Below are 22,465 nucleotides of genomic sequence, written 5' to 3'. Positions count from 1 at the left end.
TAGGTTTCCTTTTTGAACATTTTAATAAGTTTCACGTATGAAGTAATATTTGCTTGTGGCTAAAAAGAAATACAGAAAGCTCCAAAATGAAAAGTGAAAGTTCTCTCTTCCCTCAGTTTCAATCACTCCTCTTAACATAAATTAAAAGTGATAAGTTTCTTGTATAATCCTTCAGAAGTCTACTGTCCCATTCTATACTGTTGTGGTTTTACTGGATAATATTTTTTTGACCACTGTATGTAACATTATTTTTAAAGGCTGCATAATATTTCCTTGAGTGCGATACCCATAATTAAATTGCTGTTTCTTCTGTGACAGTCATTTAGGACAAGATGACTATTTTCCTGGTACTTTAAAAAAAAGTGCTACAGTGACAGTCCTTGTACATATGTGTTTCATATGTCGTTGTGCCCTTGTAGGAGCATATCAGAGCCTAACTTCCTAAAAATGAAACTGGTGGGTCAAATGCATATGTTAGTGTCCCCAAATTCTCTTCTTACAAGGTTACACCAATTCATATTCCCACATTAGCTGCAACCAATGTCCATATATGAGAGTGTTAGTTTATATTTTAAATGTTTTCATTTTCCTTTGGGTGTTCACGTAACTCCCACTTGGAAAAGTCCCATCCTCCACCACCACCTCTACTAAGTAGCCTCTATACCCTACACATACCATACGTGTCCAATACTATTGCAGCGTATACAATGCTTTCTGAATCTCCTTCTTTCCTCCTTCCTGTAAAGTATGAACATTCTGATGATACTATTTGCTTAAACATATAAATGTGCTTAAACAGATGGCTTTTAAAGATGAAGTGATACAGTCCAAACTTTAGCACATCAGATCCTGTCCCCCAAGGGAGTGCGGGGGAATGCCTTTTCAAGATCACGATTTAACTTAGCTAATTGCAATTCAAAGATTAATGCGAGAAGGCAAAGGGTACAAGAGTGAAGTCAATTTTTCCTGCAGTGAGGAATAAATCTATAAATTCTGGTTATATGAATCGCTGAAAAATTATTGTGTGGGGATCAATAAATCACTTCTAAAAACAGTGTTAGAAGACTGTTCCATCTCCTAGTTACAATTACATTATTAGGCTCCAGAGTGTTGGGCAAACTCACTCTGTTAGCTTTTAACATTGCAGTAAATGACCTGGCAACAGATTTAACATTTTCTTTGTAATGTCTATGGTTAACTCTTTAGCCACTGGCCAGAAAATCTCTGTCTAATCCTACCAGAATTTTAGAGCTATTGGGTACTTCAATTCTTAGTCACTTAGAAATCATAATAATGTTGTACAGGAAGAAGTGGAAGAAGAGGGAGGAATTTGTACTCTTCCGCCCAGTGACAGGAGGATAAATTAACAAAATGGGAGGTCATGATTGTGAATATCTGCATATTATGTAGATTGAGCCAAAGATACCCATTTTGCATCTTATTTAGGGGAATTGCTTTTCCCTCTCCCCACCCCAATGCTGGATGAGATTGTATGTGATAGGCCAGAGGCAGGTAAAACGCTCTGCACGGAGGTGGAAGGCTATCACCTCCAGAGGCTTGGGTCTGAGGGTTGCAATGTTGAGGAAGCAGACCTAGCTTATATGGTAGACTCACAGAGATCATGACCATGGCAGGGAATTCCTTCTGGAGAGAAAAGCGCTGTTTTAACCCAATACATACTTTCATGGATGAGCCAGTCCCTACCAGGAATCATGCTTTTCCTTCACTCCTTTGATGGCATGTGATTCTTTTCCAAGAAGAATGTTGAAAAATCGGAAGGCAAATCAAAAATTGGGGGAAAGAACATGATGTACATGTATGACATAAATTTCATAGAAATTATTCTTTAGCTAAATGATAGAACAATTTTAATCTCCTTAAAGCCCTGAAATGTGCTTGTGAAAAATTAAATTATGCCTTATTGGATTTGAATTTTAGCATGAGATTTCCTAACCCAAACATATTTCAAGTCAGAGGTTCTACCTCAGTGAAATAAGACTAAAACGTAAACCTCAGCAAAGAAAAAAAATGGAAACTAGTACAAAGCGAGCTAATCATGAATAAGGTTCAATTTAGAGAGTCTGTATTTTAGAGGAAATACTGTGTCACATATTGACCCTGGTTTTTGTATGAAGTATGAAATATTTTTGTAAAATGTATTTTGTAATGCAAACCATTTGCCAACATAGAAACATTACAGCATTTTGTGGGCTGAATGGAAGCTTCATTTAACAGCTAAGCATCTCTAATAGACCATCCTAATTAAAAAGCCCCTGGAAATCTCAAGGTATGTTGATTAAATTAGGCTAATTTAGTATTAATAAATGCATCATAATTAAGAGGATTATGCCGTTTAGTATTTAGTGCACCAGATATTAGGTGTTTCGTTCCACCTTCATGCATCAGCTGTCAAATGTTTGCTAAAAGAAAGATTATAGCACTAGTCATCATAATCTCTTAATTATCCATCTACTACTTGAATTCTCTCTATAAGATCCCTGCCAATTGTTCTTCTACCTTTATTATATCTAGTAATAAGGAACTCACTAACTCATTCCAGCTTCTTCCATTTGGGGACATATGGGATAATTTTAGCCATAAGAAACCTCAGGGAATGTTTTCAGATTCATTATAATTAACCTAACATTGTATTCAGATAAATATTTTAAGCCCACCTTCAAATAACCTGGAAAAATTGTCGACCAATGGAACATTAAAATCAGAGGGAGACTGTGATAATTCTTGTCCCCCCCCCCAAAAAAAAATTGAAAGAATACATGAGTGTGAAACAGCATTTGCATAGAGTATGGATTCTTTTACCTTTTTCTAGCACACAGTCATTTTTTATTTCCCCACTGTCTACAAACTGCCAGAATGATAAGGTAGTGATGAAAGGCTTTCTTTTCTCACAATGTACACAGACTTGAAAGGATAAAGTAAGCTGTTGGCACGCTTCCTTGTCACAAGCCTGTCTTAGGAGCTCCAAAGAAAGGTGTGGCTGAAGCAGAGATCTTATGTTCTGGATATCCTGATATGTACATATTAGGCTCAGAATCAGAATCCTCCTCTAGACAAGTTTTGAGTATATTTTCCTGCACATCAAACACATGTAGCCATACTCATCGGTGACATTTTTAAATATGAAAAACACATTTTCATTTATGAATGCAAAGGAACTATTACAACTTCCTGTAACGAGTAAATTGCATACACTAAAGCCTTTGCCCCAGTAATAGTTTTACAGTTCGTTTTTCTTCTGTCTTTTGCAAAGTCTTTCTGTGCCTGTGAAGCCAATTTTTATAAGTCGTGTATTCTGTGATCACAGGAGCATTGGGGCCAGCAGGATATAAGCACTAAATAATGGAATGTAGCCAGGTAGTAGGTGCTCTAATTGTCATCACAAGGGAGAGCTTTTTCATCCTGAAAATCCACCGTTTTCAAAGAAAAAGATTTAAGTCTGTATCTGATCATAAGTTTAATGTTAACACTTAAAAAAAAAATTCTAGTCCATTGGAATGAAATATCAGCCTGAGGTAATTTTGCTCTGAAAAACCAGCTGAAATCATGCCATTTTATCTGCTATGCAGATAGCCAAATAAAACAAGGTATAATTAGTCCTGACTTCCTGCTCTTGCTCATACACCTGAGGCCCCTCCCTGATCCGGCCACAGCTCCACACACCCAGGATCTGAGGGGCAGCAGTGGAGGCAGCTTTCTTGGGAAATGGCTCACTTTTCTACAAATTCAAAAGTATGTATTTGATCCAAATTGTTGGGAGGAAGAGGACAGATAGGATTTAGAGAATTACCTGTGTGGCAAGAATCAGAAAGGTAGTTACAGTGCAACATTTGTAGGGTGTTTGAGACTTTTTCAGGAACTTGATTCAAGGAACATGTCAGATGTTAAGTCCAGGTATTGTGTAAATAGGTACGTGGTGTGGTGATTTGTGTGAATGTATGTGAAGAAAATGTTGCTCAACATTTTTGATGAAGGTATTCACTACTTAGTTGATAGGATACTTGGTACAGGCCCCCTGAGTGCTGCCTGCTAGCAATATAATTCCTTCTGCACCTCACTTTTCATGATCTAATTAAAAGAGATTCCCTCACCCCCAAGTGGATGCTTTATTTATTATTTATTATAGCTCTCCTCGGAAAGCTGACCTCTTAATGTGAACTTCTAGAAGGAGCAGAAAATAAGAATAAGGGTCATGCATGCAGGAAAGGGGGTGGCTTGAAGATGTGTTAGCTGGGAAAACCTTAACTTGAAAAAAAGAAAGTAAATTTATCGGTATACAGGTACTACCTGATGGGTTCAATGTACGGTTTAATTTTGCTCACACTCATGCTCTGTTTACGGCCACTGTCTCATGGTTCTCCAGAGATCATACTGGCCACATGGGACTTAATGACGTTCCTCATTAGACTAGAGCTGGAACACTGCAAGGGGGCCGCTGAGCGCGCCCTAAACCTGAGCTCTAATATCCATCAAATCCGAGTGCCTGAAGCTGCCCTCCTTGCCTGGAACAGTTGAGCTTGACTTAGGTCATGGGGTGGCAACCGGCACAGCGCCAGCTGGAGCTCTCTTGGAGATGAGATAGAAGATAGAGAAGCAAAGTTTCATTCTAAAAGTTGAATTAATAAAGTTTCAATTTTTTCAGAAAGAGGGGTATTTTCCAATTATTCTCTATCCCACTTTTCTCCATTTCTTCTTCCTCCCTTACCGCTAATCACAATTAGCTGGCAGCGTGAGTAAGGCAAGGAATTGAGGGACTGACTAATAATAAACTAGGAAAAATTGTAGAGGAAATCTTCTGTTCATTGACTTTGGAGAAAGACATTCCACTGTTGAGAAAAAAGGTTGTTTTCAATGTAATTGTTCCTTAAATGCAAAGAAATAAGGACCAGGTTTCTAGGAGTCCATACGTGAACTGTTTTAGGTGGGTTTCTGTAATTCTGTAGAGTTGAAGAGACCAAGAGGAGCAAATCCCCACGCCCTACTTTGGTTTTAGTCATTTTGGGTTTCATAATTCTGAGGTAATCGTTGTATTTCAGTGGACAAGTTCCAAAAGGATAGAAGACTGACAGCATTGTCTCATAAAACAGCTCTCATTTTATCCCTTTGGGAATGTAATCCAAGTTACAACAATGGCTAATAATTACCTGCCGTAACTGTAGCAACAAAATTGCTGAATGTGCACCTCTGGCTGTTTTACGTATGAGGTTTCTCACTCTCTGGCTCTCTGTATAATCCTTTCTTTCCCCCAACGCTTTGAAGATTTGGAAACATTCAGTACAAATTTTCACAATACAGGTAGCTTTGAAGTGTGACTTGTCAGGTCCTGCTGACTTATTTTTGTGCTTGCATAGAAGATTGGTGAGAATGAATCTTTTTTTTCTTCTTTTTTTTTTTAACTAACAGGTGTAACTAGAGATTTTGTGAATGAGTGACAGGAGGGTTGGCAATCTTTGTTTTTCCTCATATACTGTGGAATTAACTCTTGTCTACTCATAGGAATGAATCACAATTGCAGAGTCCAAAGATCCACTAAAGCCAAAATCAGTTTCAAGTTGCTCTTGAGATGAAGTAAAACAACTTCACGTTCTGGTGTGCCTGGAACAATCACCATTTATTCCTGCAATTCTTAATGGTAGCCGATTTCACTCTCAGAAATGTCCTGACTTGGACATTATATAGTCACACGGAGCATTTTCCAAAAAGCCGGGGGTGGCGGGGAAGATAGCAGTAATTCCATGTGCCATGGCAAAATGGAAGCTAGCCAAAAAAAAAGATGGGAGCTTAGCAATCAGCATTTCACATTGATTTCTGTCTAAGAAAATAATGTTTAAACATAGGCATGGCAAATATGTTTCAGCTCAGGTGCCAGCTCTAACCATTTGGTAGTGGCTGCCCACAGCACCATTTGAGAATGACTCTGAAATCACATCTGAGGCCAGTGGGAAACAGGGCTTTGCCCTAGTACTGATGTCTGACACTTACTGAAAAAAGTAGTTGTAAAATGTAAGCCAGGTATTAAATGTTACTATTGTAGAGTTAGATGGGATGTTAATGATAACTCAACCCAACGTTTCCCAAAATGTGTTCCACATAATTCTAATCCTTCCACGTGATTCTCAAAACATGCGTTCTGTTGTCAAGTAAGATGGAGGATGATACCTACCATTGTTCTCTCCTGGAAATTCACTCTATATTGGCACAAAGTTCTAAAAAGTTCTGTAGTAAAGATAGATGTATAGTTTTGTTTAACCCAGTGTTCCGTAAACCTAATTGGCCAGATAACCCTTTTTCCATGGTATCTGTCAACTTGCTGCAGAACTGGTTTCTTGGGAAGCATTTGAAATAATGCTGGTCTAGCTCATTCCTCACATTTCACAAATAAGGGAACTCAAGCCTCAGAGAGAATGCCTGGGTCACATTCAGCTTAGCTGGTCTATGGGTAGAACTCGAACCCCAGACTACTGACTCCCAGTCGTAGCTCCTTTTCATCACATCAGCAATGTGGAAAGTATTAGAAGCAACCTAAGAGTTTAACAGCTTCTGGCAGCACAAATACATAGCGTAGATTCCAGTTGCTTATTTTTATAGTTGTTTTCTAGTGCTAGTGATTAACTATCTGCATGTTCATAGTGTGCAGACATGAAGCTACTTCTCATGGTTGATATAAAACAAGATAAAATCATATTTGAAGTTTAGTTTTATCTGTGCTGCTCACCCCTCGCTTCTATTTTATCTTTTTTCTCTTAGGAGACAACGTGATTATTTGAGGAAAGAATTGCTATACATGAGTCTGGTTTTGGATCAAAATCTAGTTTATCATTTCCTGGGCTTTGAATTTCAAAAAGTAAATCTATTTATTGGTCTCTTTTGGACCATAAGGTTAAAGTACATCTGTTGTCCACACAAATTTAGCTATTGGCCTTCAAGCTAAGCAGTCACGAAATTATAGCCATAGTAAATTTAGACAAGGACTAATTTCACTTTGGTCTGCCTATTAATCCACATGACAGAATAAACATGGTGTGTCTTGTGGTTAATATGAACACATGTAAAAAATTAAGAGATCTTTAGTGACAAGACAAAAGGTACTCCATAAAAATGAATCGGTGTTTAATTGAGGATGTATGATATTTGACATTTACAGATGGCCTGGCTTCGAGTTAAGCATAAACAAAATTCATCTTGGGCTTAAGTTGCCAATTTTGTTTTGGTGGTTCTCCAGTTCATGGCAAAGCACTGCCATTCCTTTAGGAGAAAGGAACACCTGGAAAATATAACCATTGTAAAACCATTGATATCTCTGGGGTTTTTTTCTACCCTTTATTTTCATTACAATAACATTAAAGAAACTGGTTCCCTTAGTTTTCTTCAAGCATGCATTTCTATGAAGCCATATGGCTACTTGCACTTTGGGAGAAGGGGGCAGCTGTGAGCTAAATTTGCCATCCTGCAATCATCACTGACATCCCTTTGAAGATAAATTTTTCTAGGAAATACACATCAGTGGCGTTGCAAAGCAAAAATAGACAGACATCTTTCAACTTAACTTTGTTTCCCCATGAGCATAAGTAAACTGACTTACAGGGAAAAATAAAAACTGTTCTTAAAGGTTTTTATTTTAAAGCACCTCATCGTTTCTATTAAGTGACTTCTAAGATTTACTGTTTCCTTAGCAGAGTTGGAGAATATTAGCCAAGATCCATTGATGAAGCTTTATAACTTTTGTGAGTCAGATTGGTTCGTTTTAAAAGCCACATGTTTAAAAATACAGGGCACAGAAAATTTTCATGATACATAGTTGTGGTTCAAAAAAAAATAAAGGTACCAAAAGAAACTGCCAGTCATAAAAATCTGTATTTCCTTTTAAATGGTAGAATTAGAATAGATATTACTAGTCAGCTTGTAAGCCAAGCAATGTCATATGTGATTTTTTAAACATAAACTATTAGTATAGTTATTAGTATACTGGGTAGTATATATTATACTTCACCAGTGGATTTTTTAGTTCCTCTCATTTAGCAGTTAAGTTTATTCTCATAAAAATCAACAATATTGCCCTATCTTGGAGAACCAGAGTGTTCTGAGCTTTCCCAGATGTGTATCCCAACTCCAGTACACAGCTCTGAGCCCCACTACCAGTTGCCAGAGTCACAAGAGAAGGAAAAAGGAAGACTACATCAGGGAGGTAAATTTTAAAATTTTCTTAGACTACCCAGGAATGGAAATGATTGGTGATTTTCAAAGATGGTCACTTGCTCAGAAGCATCTATGATCCCCTGATTTTAGTTATCTTTCTGACCCCTTTTTCTCTCTAACCAAACAGCTCCTAGGACTGCAGTCATACAGCCACTGTCCTCCAACAGTCAGCCTCAGACCAAGTCAGAGGTTACATTTAACCTCACCTTGAAATGTAGAATGTGAACAATTAAATATTGAACTTTTCTATGTACAACACCTTCTTGAATTTCAATCCTACCACAGCCTGCTGGTGCCACAATATAATCTTTGAATTTTGGGCACCATCTCATTTAGGCTGGAATCTTTGAAAAATCCTGAGGGGGAAAAAAGACATTATATAGTAAGAAGAAAAAATATATATACATATATTTAAATAATGTTGATTTCAACATCCTGGCACAGAATAATGGAGTCCATTTACATTATTCCCTTTCTAATAAATTGATTTCAACCTTATCATTTTATTCAAAGTAAACCAAACCTATACATATGAAGCAATAACCAATTTTTGAAGATTTTTGAAACAGTACATGCTTCCATTAGAAGAATCTAAGTTCATTAAATGAAGTGTATTCAGTATTTCATTTCTATAATTGGGTTTTCTTTTCTATTTTCTCCTACTAGTAGCCTCATGAAATAAGAAACCCGGTTTAGTTAACATCTGAACCTCCAGTCAGTTTCCTGGGTTGCAGATGAAGTGCAGTTTGATGAATGTTTGATGAATGAATGAATAAATATGACAACATCTAAACCTTTTACATTTTATTTCCAATTAATTCAAGGTTATTTTATAGCCTGTTTATGGCCTTGAAGTCTTGACAACCAGTCTAACTGGCTTACTCTTATATGAGCAATTCTTAATTCTTTTGAATGAGGATTTTTTTTTTTTTTTTTAGTTTTAGGTGTACAAATAGTGTAATAGTTAGACATTTACATCCCTCACAAAGTGATAACTCTCCTCCCCCAATCTGCTTCCCCTCTGACATCGTATATAGCTGTTATAGTTCCACTGACTCTATTCCTTATGCTGTACTCCACCTCCTGTGACTTTATATATATATATATATATATATATATATATATATATATATATATATATATATAATTATATATATAATTATAGTTGACATTCATTATTATTCAGCTTCAGGTGTACGCTGCAGTGGTCAGGTACCTACACCATCCATGAAGTGGTCTCCCTAATAAGACAAATGTCCATTGGATACCATACAAAATCTTTGCATTATTGATTATATTCCCTAAACTGTCTTTCGTATCCCTGTGGCAATCTTGTGGTTACCAATTGTGCTTTCTAATCTCCTCACCTTCTCCCTCATTGCCACCCACCTCCCATCTAGCAACCTTCAGTTTTTCCTCTACATCTCGGACACTGTTACTGATTAGTTTGTTCATTTATTCAGTTCTTTAGATTCCCCATATAAGTGAGATGCCATGGAAATGTTCAAACCACATGAGTGACATGATCAGGTTAACATTTTAAAGGAATTGCTTTGAAAACCCAGTAGAGAGATTATTTCTGTTTAGTTTGCTCATTTATTCTATTCTTTAGGTTCCACATATGAGAGCATGTGGTATTTGTCTTTCTCTGTCTGACTTATCTCACTTACATAATATTCTCTAGGTCCATCCATGTCATTGCAACTGATAAGATTTCGTTCTTCTTTGTGGCCGAGTAATACTCCATTGTATAAAAGTACCACATTTTCTTAATCCAGTCGTCTCCTGATGGGTGTTTCAGTTGTTTCCATGTCTGGCTATTGTGAATAGCACTGCAATAAACATAGGGATGCGTAAAATTTTTTGAATTAGGGTTTTGGATTTCTCCAGATAGATACATAGGAGTGGAATTGCTGGATCATAAGGTCGTTCCATTTTCAGATTTTTGAGATACCTCCATACTGTTTTCCATAGTGGCTGCACCAATCTGCAATCCTGCCAGCAGTACACGAGGGATCCCTTTTCTCCACATTCTCGCCAGCACTTGTTTGTTGATTTATTGATGATAGCCATTCTGACTGGGGTGAGGTAGTATCTCATTGTGGTTTTTATTTGCATTTCTCTAATGATGAGTGAGGTTGAACATTTTTTCATGTCTGTTTGCCATCTGTATGTCCTCTTTAGAAAAATATCTCTTCATGTCCTCTGCCCATTTTTTAACGGATTGTTTATTGTTTTGGTGTTGAGTTGATTGAGTTTTTTATAAATTTTGGATATTAACCCCTTGTCAGATATATCATTGACACATATCTTCTCCCATTCAATAGGATGCCTTTTTGTTTTATTGATGGTTTCCTTTGCTGTGAAAGGAAGTTTGATGTGATCTCATATGTTTATTTTTTTCTCTTATTTCCCTTGCCTGAGGGGATATATCAGTAAAAATGTTATTCAGGGTAATGTCTGCAAATTTGCTGTCTATATTTTCTTTTAGGAGTTTTATCGTTTCAGATCTTACATTTAAGTATTTAATCCATTTTGAATTTATTCTTGTATATGGTGTAAGGAGTCGGTCCAGCTTCATTTTTTTGTATGTGTCCAGGTTTCCCAGCACCATTTATTGAATAGACTGTCTTTACCCAAATGTAAATTCTTGCTTCCATTGTCATAGATTAAATGACCATATAGGTATGGACTTATTTCTGGGCTCTCTATTCTGTTCCGTTGATCTATGTGTCTGTTTTTATGCCAGTACCATACTGTTTTGATTACTGTAGCCTTGTAGTATAATTTGATGTCAGGTATTGTTATACCTCCCACTTTGTTCTTATTTCTCAAGATTGCTGTAACTATTCAGGGTCCTTTATGATTCCATATAAATTTTAGGATTATATGTTCTATTTCTGTAAAAAATGTCCTTGGTAGTTTGATAGGAACTGCGTTGAATCTGTATATTGCCTTAGGCAGTATGGACATTTTGACTGTATTAATTCTTCCTATCCATGAGCATGGTATGTGTTTCCATTTATTAGTATTTAATTTCTTTTTTCAATGTATTAATTTTCTGAGTATAGGTCTTTCACTTCTTTGGTTAAATTTATTCCCAACTATTTTATAGTTTTTGAAGCAATTGTAAATGGGACTGTTTTCTTAATTTCTCCTTCTGATAGAATATTATTGGTGTATACAAATGCAACTGATTTCTTAATATTAATTTTGTATCCTGCTACTTTACTAAATTCATCTATCAGCTCTAATATTTTTTTTTGGTGGAAGCTTTGGGTTTCTCTCTATATAGTATCATGTCATCTGCATATACTGACAATTTTACTTCCTCCTTACCAATTTGGATACCTTATATATCTTTTTCTTGTCTGATTGATGTGGCTAGAACTTCCAGAACTCTGTTGAATAAAAGTGGAGAAAGTGGGCTTCCTTGTCTTGTTCCTGATCTTAAGGGGAATGGTTTTAGCGTTTCCCCATTGAGTATGATGTTAGCTGCCACATCCTAATTTTTTAAGATTTCCTTCCTAGCTCCCCGTTGCATGGAAATTATACAGCTGCTTAGCAGCCCCACCAGAGATTAGAGAGGAAGAATCAGTAAACTTTGTTAAAACTTGTTTATATTCAGAGTAAAAAAAAAAAAAATGATGAAAGATGAAGCTACAGGTATTGAGGAAAATGAAATTTTGAAGATTATATATATTTACTTGACCATATTCTTTTTCATTTCTATAGATAATGAAAGTAGCCTATATGTAAAAATATAATGACAACTAATTTACAGGGCTGTTGAGAAATAAAATAGGCTATATTTACAAAGTGTGTAGCATATGATAGGCATTCATAAACATTGTTTCCCTTAATTTGAATTTCTAAGTCTTTAAGAACTATCATTGTTCCCAAATTTTGTATCATCTCCTCATTCTGTGAGATTATATTTGTATATTTTAACTATGTTACAGTAGCAAATTAGAAGTATGTTGAAGTTGATATTTATCAGAGGTACAGAATAGGAATGTACAAAATTGGATTTTGATTTTCCAATATGCTGTCCATTGCCCTATCCACTAGATAAATGTCTTCCAGGTGTTAGAAATGGAATGAAAAAAAGGTTTAGCTGTGTCTTCAAGTGGAATTTTACCTAAGTAGACTCTTTCTTAGCCACATTACATGCTTTTGCATGCTCCCTCTCAACCAAACCCTCTCTTCCACTCTTCAAAATAAATAGAAACAGCTTTCAGGATATGGAGGAAAGAGAAAAGGTATTTTCTAGATAGAGACCAAGTTGAGGAGTGACTGTTTCACTGAAGATTTCAGCTTCAGTTGCTTTGTAGCCTGCTTAAATAGCCCTGAGGCTTCTGAGATTCAGCTTCACTAGCAAAAACTGATTCTGAGATTCTGAGATTCAGCTTCACTAGCAAAAACATTATGATCACATTCTGTCTGCCACAGAGTAAAGAAAGGGAACGCAGTGTCATTACCTGTGCCATGTATTTATAGGAACTGTACTTTGTCCTATATTGTATGCTTTGCATTTTAGCGTGTCACACCAGTATTGCTTTCGCTAAGTTGCAGTAGCAACAAGAATTTAGGAAAATTTTCAGGAGGCCAGAATTTAATCAGCAGACCTCACTCTTACTTTTTATTTCAAGACTATTAAATACTATTTTGAGTCCTTTGCCAGGAAGCTGATGGAATGATGACCTTTAAGTAATTTAATAATAAAAAAACATGACTGTAGCACATCTCATTCATCTACCTATAGTGTCAAAACTTCAAAACTCTAAGAGTCTCTTAGAGTAAATAAGAAGGTGATTTGTTTTTGATCTGATACATAGAGTGGACAAGGCTAATTGTCCACTGATACATGTATTAAATAGATGATGTTGAGTTTCATTTTATGCTTTTTAAATGCCCTTCAGTTTGAGTAGGTGCGAGTAGATAAACTTCTCTCCATGTACATCTTAATGCAGAGACTAAGATAGTTATTGTTTAAACTGTTTATCAGTTTAAGTCTTTCTTTGTAAGCTTATTCCTCTCCACTTCAGTGTTTTAAAAAGTATTTGTTATTATTCAGGTATGGTGAGGCCAGCATATCAGGAGATGACTGCCATTGAAAGAAGGGTTATTTCTCACAGTTTCCCAAAATAGGGAGCCTGCTACAGTGGTGGGGGTGGGAGTGGGGGTGGGGGCACACAGAAGCATCAGAGTTGGTCAGTAGGCAGAGGGTACAAAGTGAAACATGGGCTCAGTCCTTTATTGTAGTTTCCATGGGAAGGAATGGGTGAAGCAGGGGAAATAGATGTAAGATTGGCTCATTTGAATAATTTCAGCGAGTTTTGGGGCATAGAAGCTGTTCCTAGTTGTTGCTACCTGGCTCTGGGGTGATTAGAACATGGAAATACTGGCCTGGGTGTGAAGTCCCCATAGAGGAAGTGGCTCTGGACTGGTTAGTTTTCATATGAAAAGAGTGCTTGAAGGAGAGTCAGTTACTATAGCTAAGAATTGGTGTTTCCTGGGAGGGGCCGTCTCTCCAGAGTCAGCAAGGACCCAGATGCCAAAACATCAGAAATACAGAAAGTAAAAAAGACATGATTAACACGTTTTATCTGCCAGACATTGTGCTGGAATATACAGCACACTTATTAACTTAGTGAATCGGTTAATAAGATCTGGCGTCTATCGTGGAAAAAATGTGTATTCTAGTAGGGTCGAAAGGCACAGTAAGAGCAAATTTCAATAGAATGTGGAAAGTTCATTACTGGGGTAGTGATAAAGACAAGGTGGTACATCCATTGATGCTTTTCAGGACCCAAATGGGTGTATAATCTTAGAAACACTATTATATCCTAGTATATCCCAAAAAAGAAACGTCATTAATTATGGTAACTTTTATCAAATAATTCTCTATGTCTTGAGATATTTTCAACCTAAATCGCTAAATGTACAACCCTTTCATTTCACCAAAAAACTTAGACTCATGAAACTTTATAGCTAGAAAGTCTCATCTCCTCAGATGAGGAACCTGAACCAGAGAAGGCTTAATGACTTTCCTAAAGTTGCAGTTGAGCTTTACTAGTTGCAATGGTGCAAATGGTTCCAATCATTAATTAAGCACTCATTACTCTAAATATTGGCCAGGAACCATGCTGCCCTTTTTTGTTGCTACAGGGTGCCTGCCATCTAAATATTTGCAGAGTTCTTTCCCCTTCCTCTTGAATCACACTATCTTACCACAGTTTAGAATTGGTCACTTCACAGGTACTTATATCAGTAACAATCTGACTTTCCCTGACAGCGTCAAACCAGTGTAATGACTCATGTTAATTAGTATACCTACAATCTGACTTGGACACGTTTAGTCTTTTCTCTGCACTATTTCTTCTATGTGTTACAATCTGAGAAGCTTTTTAAATTTTACTCACAGAACTGGAGAACAAAAAGTATGAGTATTAAAAATTAAAAAAGGGGTCAGTCTAGTGGTTTGAAAGGACTAACCACTTCACCTCAGGCTATTGTTGAAGACATGCTGAACAATTTCAGAAGACCAAATAGATGTGTTAGGTTGTTTCAGGAAATGCATTTGTTGCCTTAATCTTTCTGCCAGTAGTATATATATTTCAAGTATTTTGTTGTGCTTACTGATTAAGCTTTACACTTACTATCATTGCTTAGATTATAGTTGGTCTTAATTCATTTTTTAAAAACTACAGGTTCTATGAGATAAATATACTAGAAAAGCATTCTGCAACTACACATAGGATGTTAGTAGATGCTAAATGAAAAAGAATGTCATGGTCCAATAGTTCAGTAAATGCTAGCTTAGATAGTGTTAAACAAATTTCTGCAGGACTTCTTAGGGTCTTTGATAAGAAACGGTGAATCACAAACATCAAGGAGTGACATACAACATGTAGCATCTTTAAAATCTAGTAGGCCACAAACCTTTCTCTATTTGTTTTTTCATGGGAAGCCTATTTTAAAAGAATGAGTGGCAGATAGTAAGTACTTATAAAGCACCGACTATGTGCAATACAGTATGGATCAATTTTAAAAAGTTTTAAAAATATGTCTTTTTCTGTAATCAAGAAGTCGATTTTCTAGATGGGGCAATAAGGCATAAATGCATTAGGCCTCAAAGAATGGCATAAGGAAACAACAGAAGATCTCATGAAGTGGTATATTGTCAGCTGTCAAATGAGTAATGCTAGGACTTTTTGAGTAGAGTGGTGGGAGAAACAGAACACAATTTCATGTGTACTTATGTGCAAGGGACCAGAGATACAAAATACATAAAATGTGGTTGCTATGTTAAAGAAGTCAATAATCTAGCTGGAGAGCCAGGATTCTGTGACGCAAGTTAGTGTGATCCAAACATAATAGACCAGAACTTCTTAACTTTTACGTACACATGAAATCACCAGGGGGATCTAAACTGATTCAGTAGATTTGGGATGCGGGTCAAGAGTCTGAATTTCTAACATGCTCCCAAATGATGCTAATACTCCTGGTCCAAGTATCACACTCTGAGGAGCAAAATATTAGAGCAGAAGGTGGCAAACTTTTTCAGTCAAGTCCAGATAGTAAATATTTTAGGATTTGTGGGCCATATAGTCTATTGCAACTACTCAACTTGGTCATTGTGATACAAAGGTAGCCTTAGACAATACATCAATAAATGAGCACGATTGTGTTGCAAAAAAAACTTTATTTATCGAGGATGAAATTTGAACTTTATATAATTTTGTATGTCACAAAATATTGCTTTTTAAACATTTTTTTCCAAACATTTAAAAAAATAAGCTTATGGACCATTTATAAACAGTCAGCGGGCCCTGCAAGCTGTAAGTTTGCTGAGCTGAGTTAGAGGTCAAGATACTGCACGCTCCAGTGGGGAGCTGACAGAGGCTTCCCTGTGAAGCACATCTAACCAAAGCAATGAATTTTTCTCTCTTTTAAACCTTCACTGCATGTTTTCATGCTTCGTTTTTCCTCTAATAGTTGGTTTGTATCTTTGTTTATGGAAGATGAAATTCTAGCAGTAGAGACAAACTCCTCAACTACCCTGTTTTCCTGAAAATAAGACCTAGCTGGATAATCAGCTCTAATGCATCTTTTGGAACAAAAATTAATATAAGACTCGGTATCATATCATATCATATCATATCATATCATCATATCATACCAGGTCTTATAGTAAAATAAGACCAGGTGTTATGTTAATTTTTGCTCCAAAAGACGCATTAGAGCTGATTGTCCAGCGAGGTCTTATTTTCGGGGAAACACAGTAGTTTCAGTTTACCAGGCATTCTTCCCATGGTACGTAATACAATGCCTTTCACATAGAAGATGCCCAGCAAGCATGTGTTTACTTGAATTGAATCTGTAGAAGGAGTCTCTCCCGGCTATAAGGAAGAGTAGCTCCTATGGAGGAGAATAAAGAGAGAATGCCAAGGAGGGGAAAGTAGGCAGGTAGTACATGAGGACTGTGCTGGGAACAAGAAATCTGTGCAAATAGTTGACAGAAACAGAGGATTCCTATAGGAAAACAATAGAAAATAAAATCGGAGCCGAGTTTATGAAATGCCTTAGTACAGATATGAAGTCTAAGAGAAAGATGTATGTAGGGAAGAGCTTACATGCTCTTCCCTACATACATTATTCCCTTAAACTTCATATCTGTGAAGAGATCAGTTGAAAAACTTAAGAACAATTAAAAGTTAAGCCACAGTCAGTTCTCATGGTCAGGGTCTGGACTATGTGGAAAAAGAACAGAAAAGAAGGAACTGGAAGATGACTCTAGGCTAAAATGTTTTCCAAGACTTTATGAAAACAAAGGAAACCGCAAAGTGCCCCAGAATCAAGAAATATAGCCCTTCTGAAGTGCCTCAAAAGTACTATGTATCAAAAAAAAAAAAAAGTACTATGTATCACATTGTGTAGGAGGCTCAGTTGGCTGTTTTTCAAATGTGTTTTTACCCCAAAGTCATATCTGTTCTTTTGTGAGTGCCCCATATTTGTTTTTTAATGTCTCATATGTATTTCTTAATATGCTTCCTGGAATTAATACTCTGAGTATTAGCAAACAGATTTCTTTTATGAACATTATTTTCAGATTCAATATCGACAAATACCGATATTATGCTATCTAAATATAGAAAAAGTTATCCTTCACTGCCATATTTTCACCAAAGGGTGCCAAGTCCAAAGAATTTTCTAGATTCGACTCAAAGAAAATCTCCAAGTGCTAATTAAGAGCTAAAGGGACAATACAGTCCCAGAGACTTCTATCCTTTTACTTGTAAGTGGCACATTCCTACATATTTCTTTTACAATAAATCCCATTATGAGAGGGATGGGAGGGGGGGGCTTCATATTTTTTGTATATCTCCTGTTGAGAGTTTGAGGTACTGGGGGAATAATGGAAAGAGTGTGAGAGAGAACCTGTGTTTAAACCGTCTGGCAGCTTGCAGCCTCCCACACCGAGGTCCTGGTTGTTTGGGAAAGGAAAAGCACTGATCAGCAAGAACGAACTACATAAAAAAAAAAAAAAAAAAAAAAAAAAAAAGGAAAAAAAAAGAAAAAAAGAAAAGAAAAGAAAAGAAAAAAGTAATGCAGTTCTCAGATTATATCAAATAAACCAGAAGTGCTTCAAAAAAAAGAAAAAGAAAAGAACGAATTACAGCACAACTGCTCCATCTCTTTAGTTGTGGAGGCCAAGCGGTCTGCTAGAAAGTTTGGTAAATATCAGAAATGTGGAAGGCATTACATCTGTTACTGCTCAGCTGATCAGAAATCTTAGGGTCAACAAAAATATTGCTGCCTATGATTTTTTTTAACATGAACGATTATTTTCCCTTGATAACGTTAGATATTTTGAGCATAACGTTTCTATTACTTTCATGTTTTAAAGATAAGAATAATAGATAAAATTGTAATCAGTGTGCGTCATTTACTATAAAACATTTTATAAGATGCTTTGAATCTCTGTTCCTTTTCTTTTGTAACTGAACTTGTCTTTCCACATTTGACAGTGTCGCTTATTTCAAGGTTGATAAAATTTGTAAGATGCTTTACAAAGAAAACCTATGGGAATTGTCTAGTCATTAATTTCGTAGTCTACAATGTAGTTTCCCTCAGGAACAGGTACACAGATCTTTACTGGTCCAACAAGCATCTTACTACATAGCATCTAACCTTTCACTTCTGCCTTATTACTTTAAACATCACCATTTCCTTTCTCTCCCGCCCTTTGACCTCCATTTGGCCTGCAGATGGTTCTGTGAGGGAAAGGAGCTGCACAACACTCCTGACATTCAGATCCACTGTGAGGGTGAGGACCTCCATACCCTGGTCATAGCAGAAGCCTTTGAGGACGACACAGGTCGCTATACCTGTCTGGCCACGAACCCCAGCGGCTCAGAGACAACATCTGCTGAGATATTCATTGAAGGTAAGGAGAGACGTGTGGTAAAGGAGTGTGAATGGTCTAACAGCTTGAGTATCAGTAAGGCATCATTGTGAATATGTTTTTCCAATGCAAACAGCATAATGGTGTTGTGATTCAAACCTCATTTCTCCTGCTCAATGTCCTGGGAACTTATAATCACTAGGTAAAAAATTTTCAAGAGTTAATGTTATCTTAAAGTGGGGTATAGATTATATCTATTGTTCTATCAACTCATTTTTGACAAGACAACCTATAGGGAATTAGAAAACTTGCTATGAAAGTATATATAGTTTTACATTGTTATTGCATTTTGATCAATACCAGTAATTTAAGTTGGAAGTGTTTTAAGCATCACAGTGTTCACATTTTTTCTACATCCATGAATTGATGAGTATCCTATTTGTTGCTTTTCAAAATAGTAGTTGAAATACAGAAAGAAAATTAAAGTCTTTTATCTTTCCACTTTTTACTACTTGTTTTACTGTTTCATACTGTTTTACTGTTTCAATAATCATTTCATTATTTAAAGTAGAAGAAAGCAGGATGTGAACCATCATTTATAGCTCCTTTAAGAATTCACACAAAAAACAGTGTTAGAAGTAACTGTGACCACTGAGTACGTATACTTTTACTTCTAGTAAAAGGTTTCTCTGCATTGTCTTAGAAGGCAGACATCTGTGAGCTTTTCAAAGGACCTTGTCCTGTTAATAAAAGCAAACATTCTGTAGATAGCAATAACTAATGCCTACATGGGACTTGTAAGTGCACACATATACTTACATAACCATTTAAACGTTACTGTAAGCCTATCAGCTATTGTTAGTATTCCCTTTTTATAAATGTGTAGACTGAGACCCAGAGAGGTTAAGGGACTTGCTCAAAGTTACACAAGGATTTAAACTCAGGCAATCTCGCTCCAGGGCCCCCATTCTTTACTGTGTCACGCATATATCAAAGTGTTAAATTAATAGAAAAAGAATGACAAATATTTTTAACATTTAATAGGTAAGTATTCGTCATGGACGGGTTGTGCAGCAAACTTCTCCAAGTAGTTTAGACTACAAGAAGGGAACTTAAACTTCCATGAAAAACTTGTTTGTTAACAATGATCAGATTTGTCTCCTAAATCAGATAGAGCATCTTAAAATTAAATTAAAATTAAATGCTTTATTTGCTTTCAGCATTACTAGAAATGTGAATTTTAGTGTATATTGCTTAAATACTAGTTATGTTAAATGAAATCACATCAGTTTAAGTAATAGCCTATCAACTCAAATCAGCCAGCATTTTAAGGCCCTGCTATGTGCCAGGTAGTGCAGGTACAAATATGACTAAGACACTGTCCCTGATATCAAGGAGTTCCTAATCTAAAAGCAGAGATGGGCACATTAATATTATATATATATATGTATATATATATACATATATATATGTATATATATATGTATATATGTATATATATATACATCTATATGTAATGATGTGATAGTATAATATAAAAATATAGTGTTATAAGGATACAGATGAACTTAAAAGATTAACTGCAAGATATATAAGATATACTCACTTTTCATATAAAAAAAGGAAAAATTTCTCTACCTCTGAAACCAGTTTTAGTATCTAACTCCGGTAGACCCAAAACATTCCCAATGTAGTCTTTAATTTTATTTGATTAAATTTGGATCTTCTGACCCACCAGTCCTCTTCTGCCTTTGACATCATCTGGGTGAGCTGTTCAATGTCCGAAAAGTACACCTCTAGTTCTACATGCCACATATATTTTATGCCCTGGACTTTAACAAAGATAGTAGATTTTTTCCACTGCACAGTTTTCCATATGATAACACTGAATTTGCTGAGATATTCAACCAGCCATTGGGTATCTGTGACTTCAGATAGATTGTGTGTGAAGGGAAGATAAGGAAGCTGGAAAGAGCAAGAAGAAAGAGCCAGTAAGAGTCAGTCTCCCGTGGCTAATATAAAATGCTCTGGAAAACTAGCCCATTGGCCTCGTGAAATATGGATAATCCCTTTTTTAAAAAAGCCTTAGATTTCAGTGTCTTTTTATCCCTGTGAACAAGAACTTCAGATCAATTCTTAGGCTATTATGACTAAAGTAAGAATTTTTTATATTTTACTTATCCAGCACTAAATTCAACTTAGTCATATCACTGTTGAATTGTTTCCTAAAAGATGTTGTTATTAGTATGCAGTCACTGGGGGTCTATTAGAGAGGAAGAAATTTAAGTTTAACAAATACTAGTTGGAAACTATCTAAATTTCACTGTCTTAGGCATCACATTTTAAAATGATACAAAAGAAATGAATTTAAGAACAGTAGCTACTGTTTAATGTTAATGAGGCACCAAGCACTTTGTTTTTACATGGATTATCTCATTTAATGCTGACAAAAATTATCCCCATTTTATGGCTGAGGCAACTGAATCTTCTAGAGGCTAAGTAGTGCCCAATATCACAACACACACATGCACACGTGCCCGTACGTGTGCACACACACACACGCACGCACACATGGGATTCAAGAATTCAAAACCAGAGGGTGCGACTCCCTGCATCTGCCCTCTTAACTACTAAGAATAAAATGCAGATACACTCATTACTGGGGTAGCTGTAATCCTTTAATCTAAGAATTAGGATCTGAGCACAGCAGTTTTCAAGACACATAATTCAGCACTCGTTAGTCATTCATAAAGTAGTCACTGAGGGCAAGCCATGGTCTAGATGCTGGGGACACATTGGTGAACAGGACAGGCCTGTGTGCTCACTGCACTGACATTCCAGGACAGGAAGGAGAAAACTCATAAATAATTCCCACACCAGCAAGTGTTGGGAAGCAAATAAAGGTGGCTGGTGGGATAGGGTGATCAGGAAGGCCTCTCTGAAGAGATGACAGGTGATCTAAGACCAGAACCCTGAGAAGAAGCCAATTAGAAGACTGAGAAACAAGTGTTTCAGGCAGAGGACATGAATACAGGCACTGGGTGGGGAAGACTAGATGTGTTCCTGGAGCGGAAGGCAGTCCAGGGTAGCTGGAGCATAACAGAGAAGAGGCCGTTTGGAGGGTTGGGCAGCGGTCAGCTCCTGTGAGCCACGGGGCTTGTGGTCTCTGTTAGAAGTCTGGCCTTTATTCTAAATAGCATCACAAAGCATGCGGGGTTTAAACTGAAAAGTTACATGATCTGATTTGTATTTTTAAACTGTTGCTTTGGCTTATAATGGGAGATCAGTTAGAAGCCTGTTGCCGAGGTGCAGAGGGGAAATGATGGTACTTTAAGAGGGGAGGGTGTAAGTGGAGGGATGCGAGGGGAGTCCAACTTGAGTTAAGAGTTCAGAGGTAGTGTCCAGAAGTCGTGGGGAGGTGATGAGGGGATGAAAGGATCAGATACTCTCCATGGATTTCAGCTTTACCATTCGTGTGGACAGTAGTGCCAATCTCTGAAATGGGGAAGTCTGGGGAGGAACAGAATTAGGGGACAGAGGGAAATAAGTGTTCTGTTTTGAACCTGCTAAGTTTGAAATTCCTATTTAGATAGCCAAGTGGATATGTCAAGACAGTAATTGGACATGTGAGTATAGTCTAACACATCTGGGAGCATCAGGATGCAGATGGCAAGTAAATCTACTAGACTGGACATGTTGCTAGATAGACCTCAGGGAGAAAGGGAGATGGGGCAGAGTAAGGGGATCAGGTCTGGGCCTGGATAATCCCTCCTATCTGTGAGAGTTTCCAAAGGAGGATATGCCAGTGGAGTAGAATGAAAAGGGAGAGCTGCTGGGGTG

The 22,465-nt window shown here is 36.8% G+C and overlaps 1 protein-coding gene across 11 annotated transcripts in view; it reads left to right on the top strand.

The window, feature by feature from the left end:
• The window catches only part of PALLD (palladin, cytoskeletal associated protein), a 375,682-nt gene that overhangs the window by 138,632 nt on the left and 214,585 nt on the right, over window positions 1-22,465 (top strand). For all 11 annotated transcript variants that reach the window (XM_081075483.1, XM_081075482.1, XM_081075474.1 and 8 more), the window contains one exon: window positions 18,489-18,667. In XM_081075483.1, the coding sequence (XP_080931609.1) occupies window positions 18,489-18,667 (179 nt within the window). The remainder of the gene's footprint in view (window positions 1-18,488; window positions 18,668-22,465) is intronic.

Source organism: Rhinolophus hipposideros (genome assembly GCF_964194185.1).
Source record: "Rhinolophus hipposideros genome assembly, chromosome: 16".
Taxonomy (NCBI): Eukaryota; Metazoa; Chordata; class Mammalia; order Chiroptera; family Rhinolophidae; genus Rhinolophus; species Rhinolophus hipposideros.
This window is presented reverse-complemented; position numbering and strand designations above follow the sequence as displayed.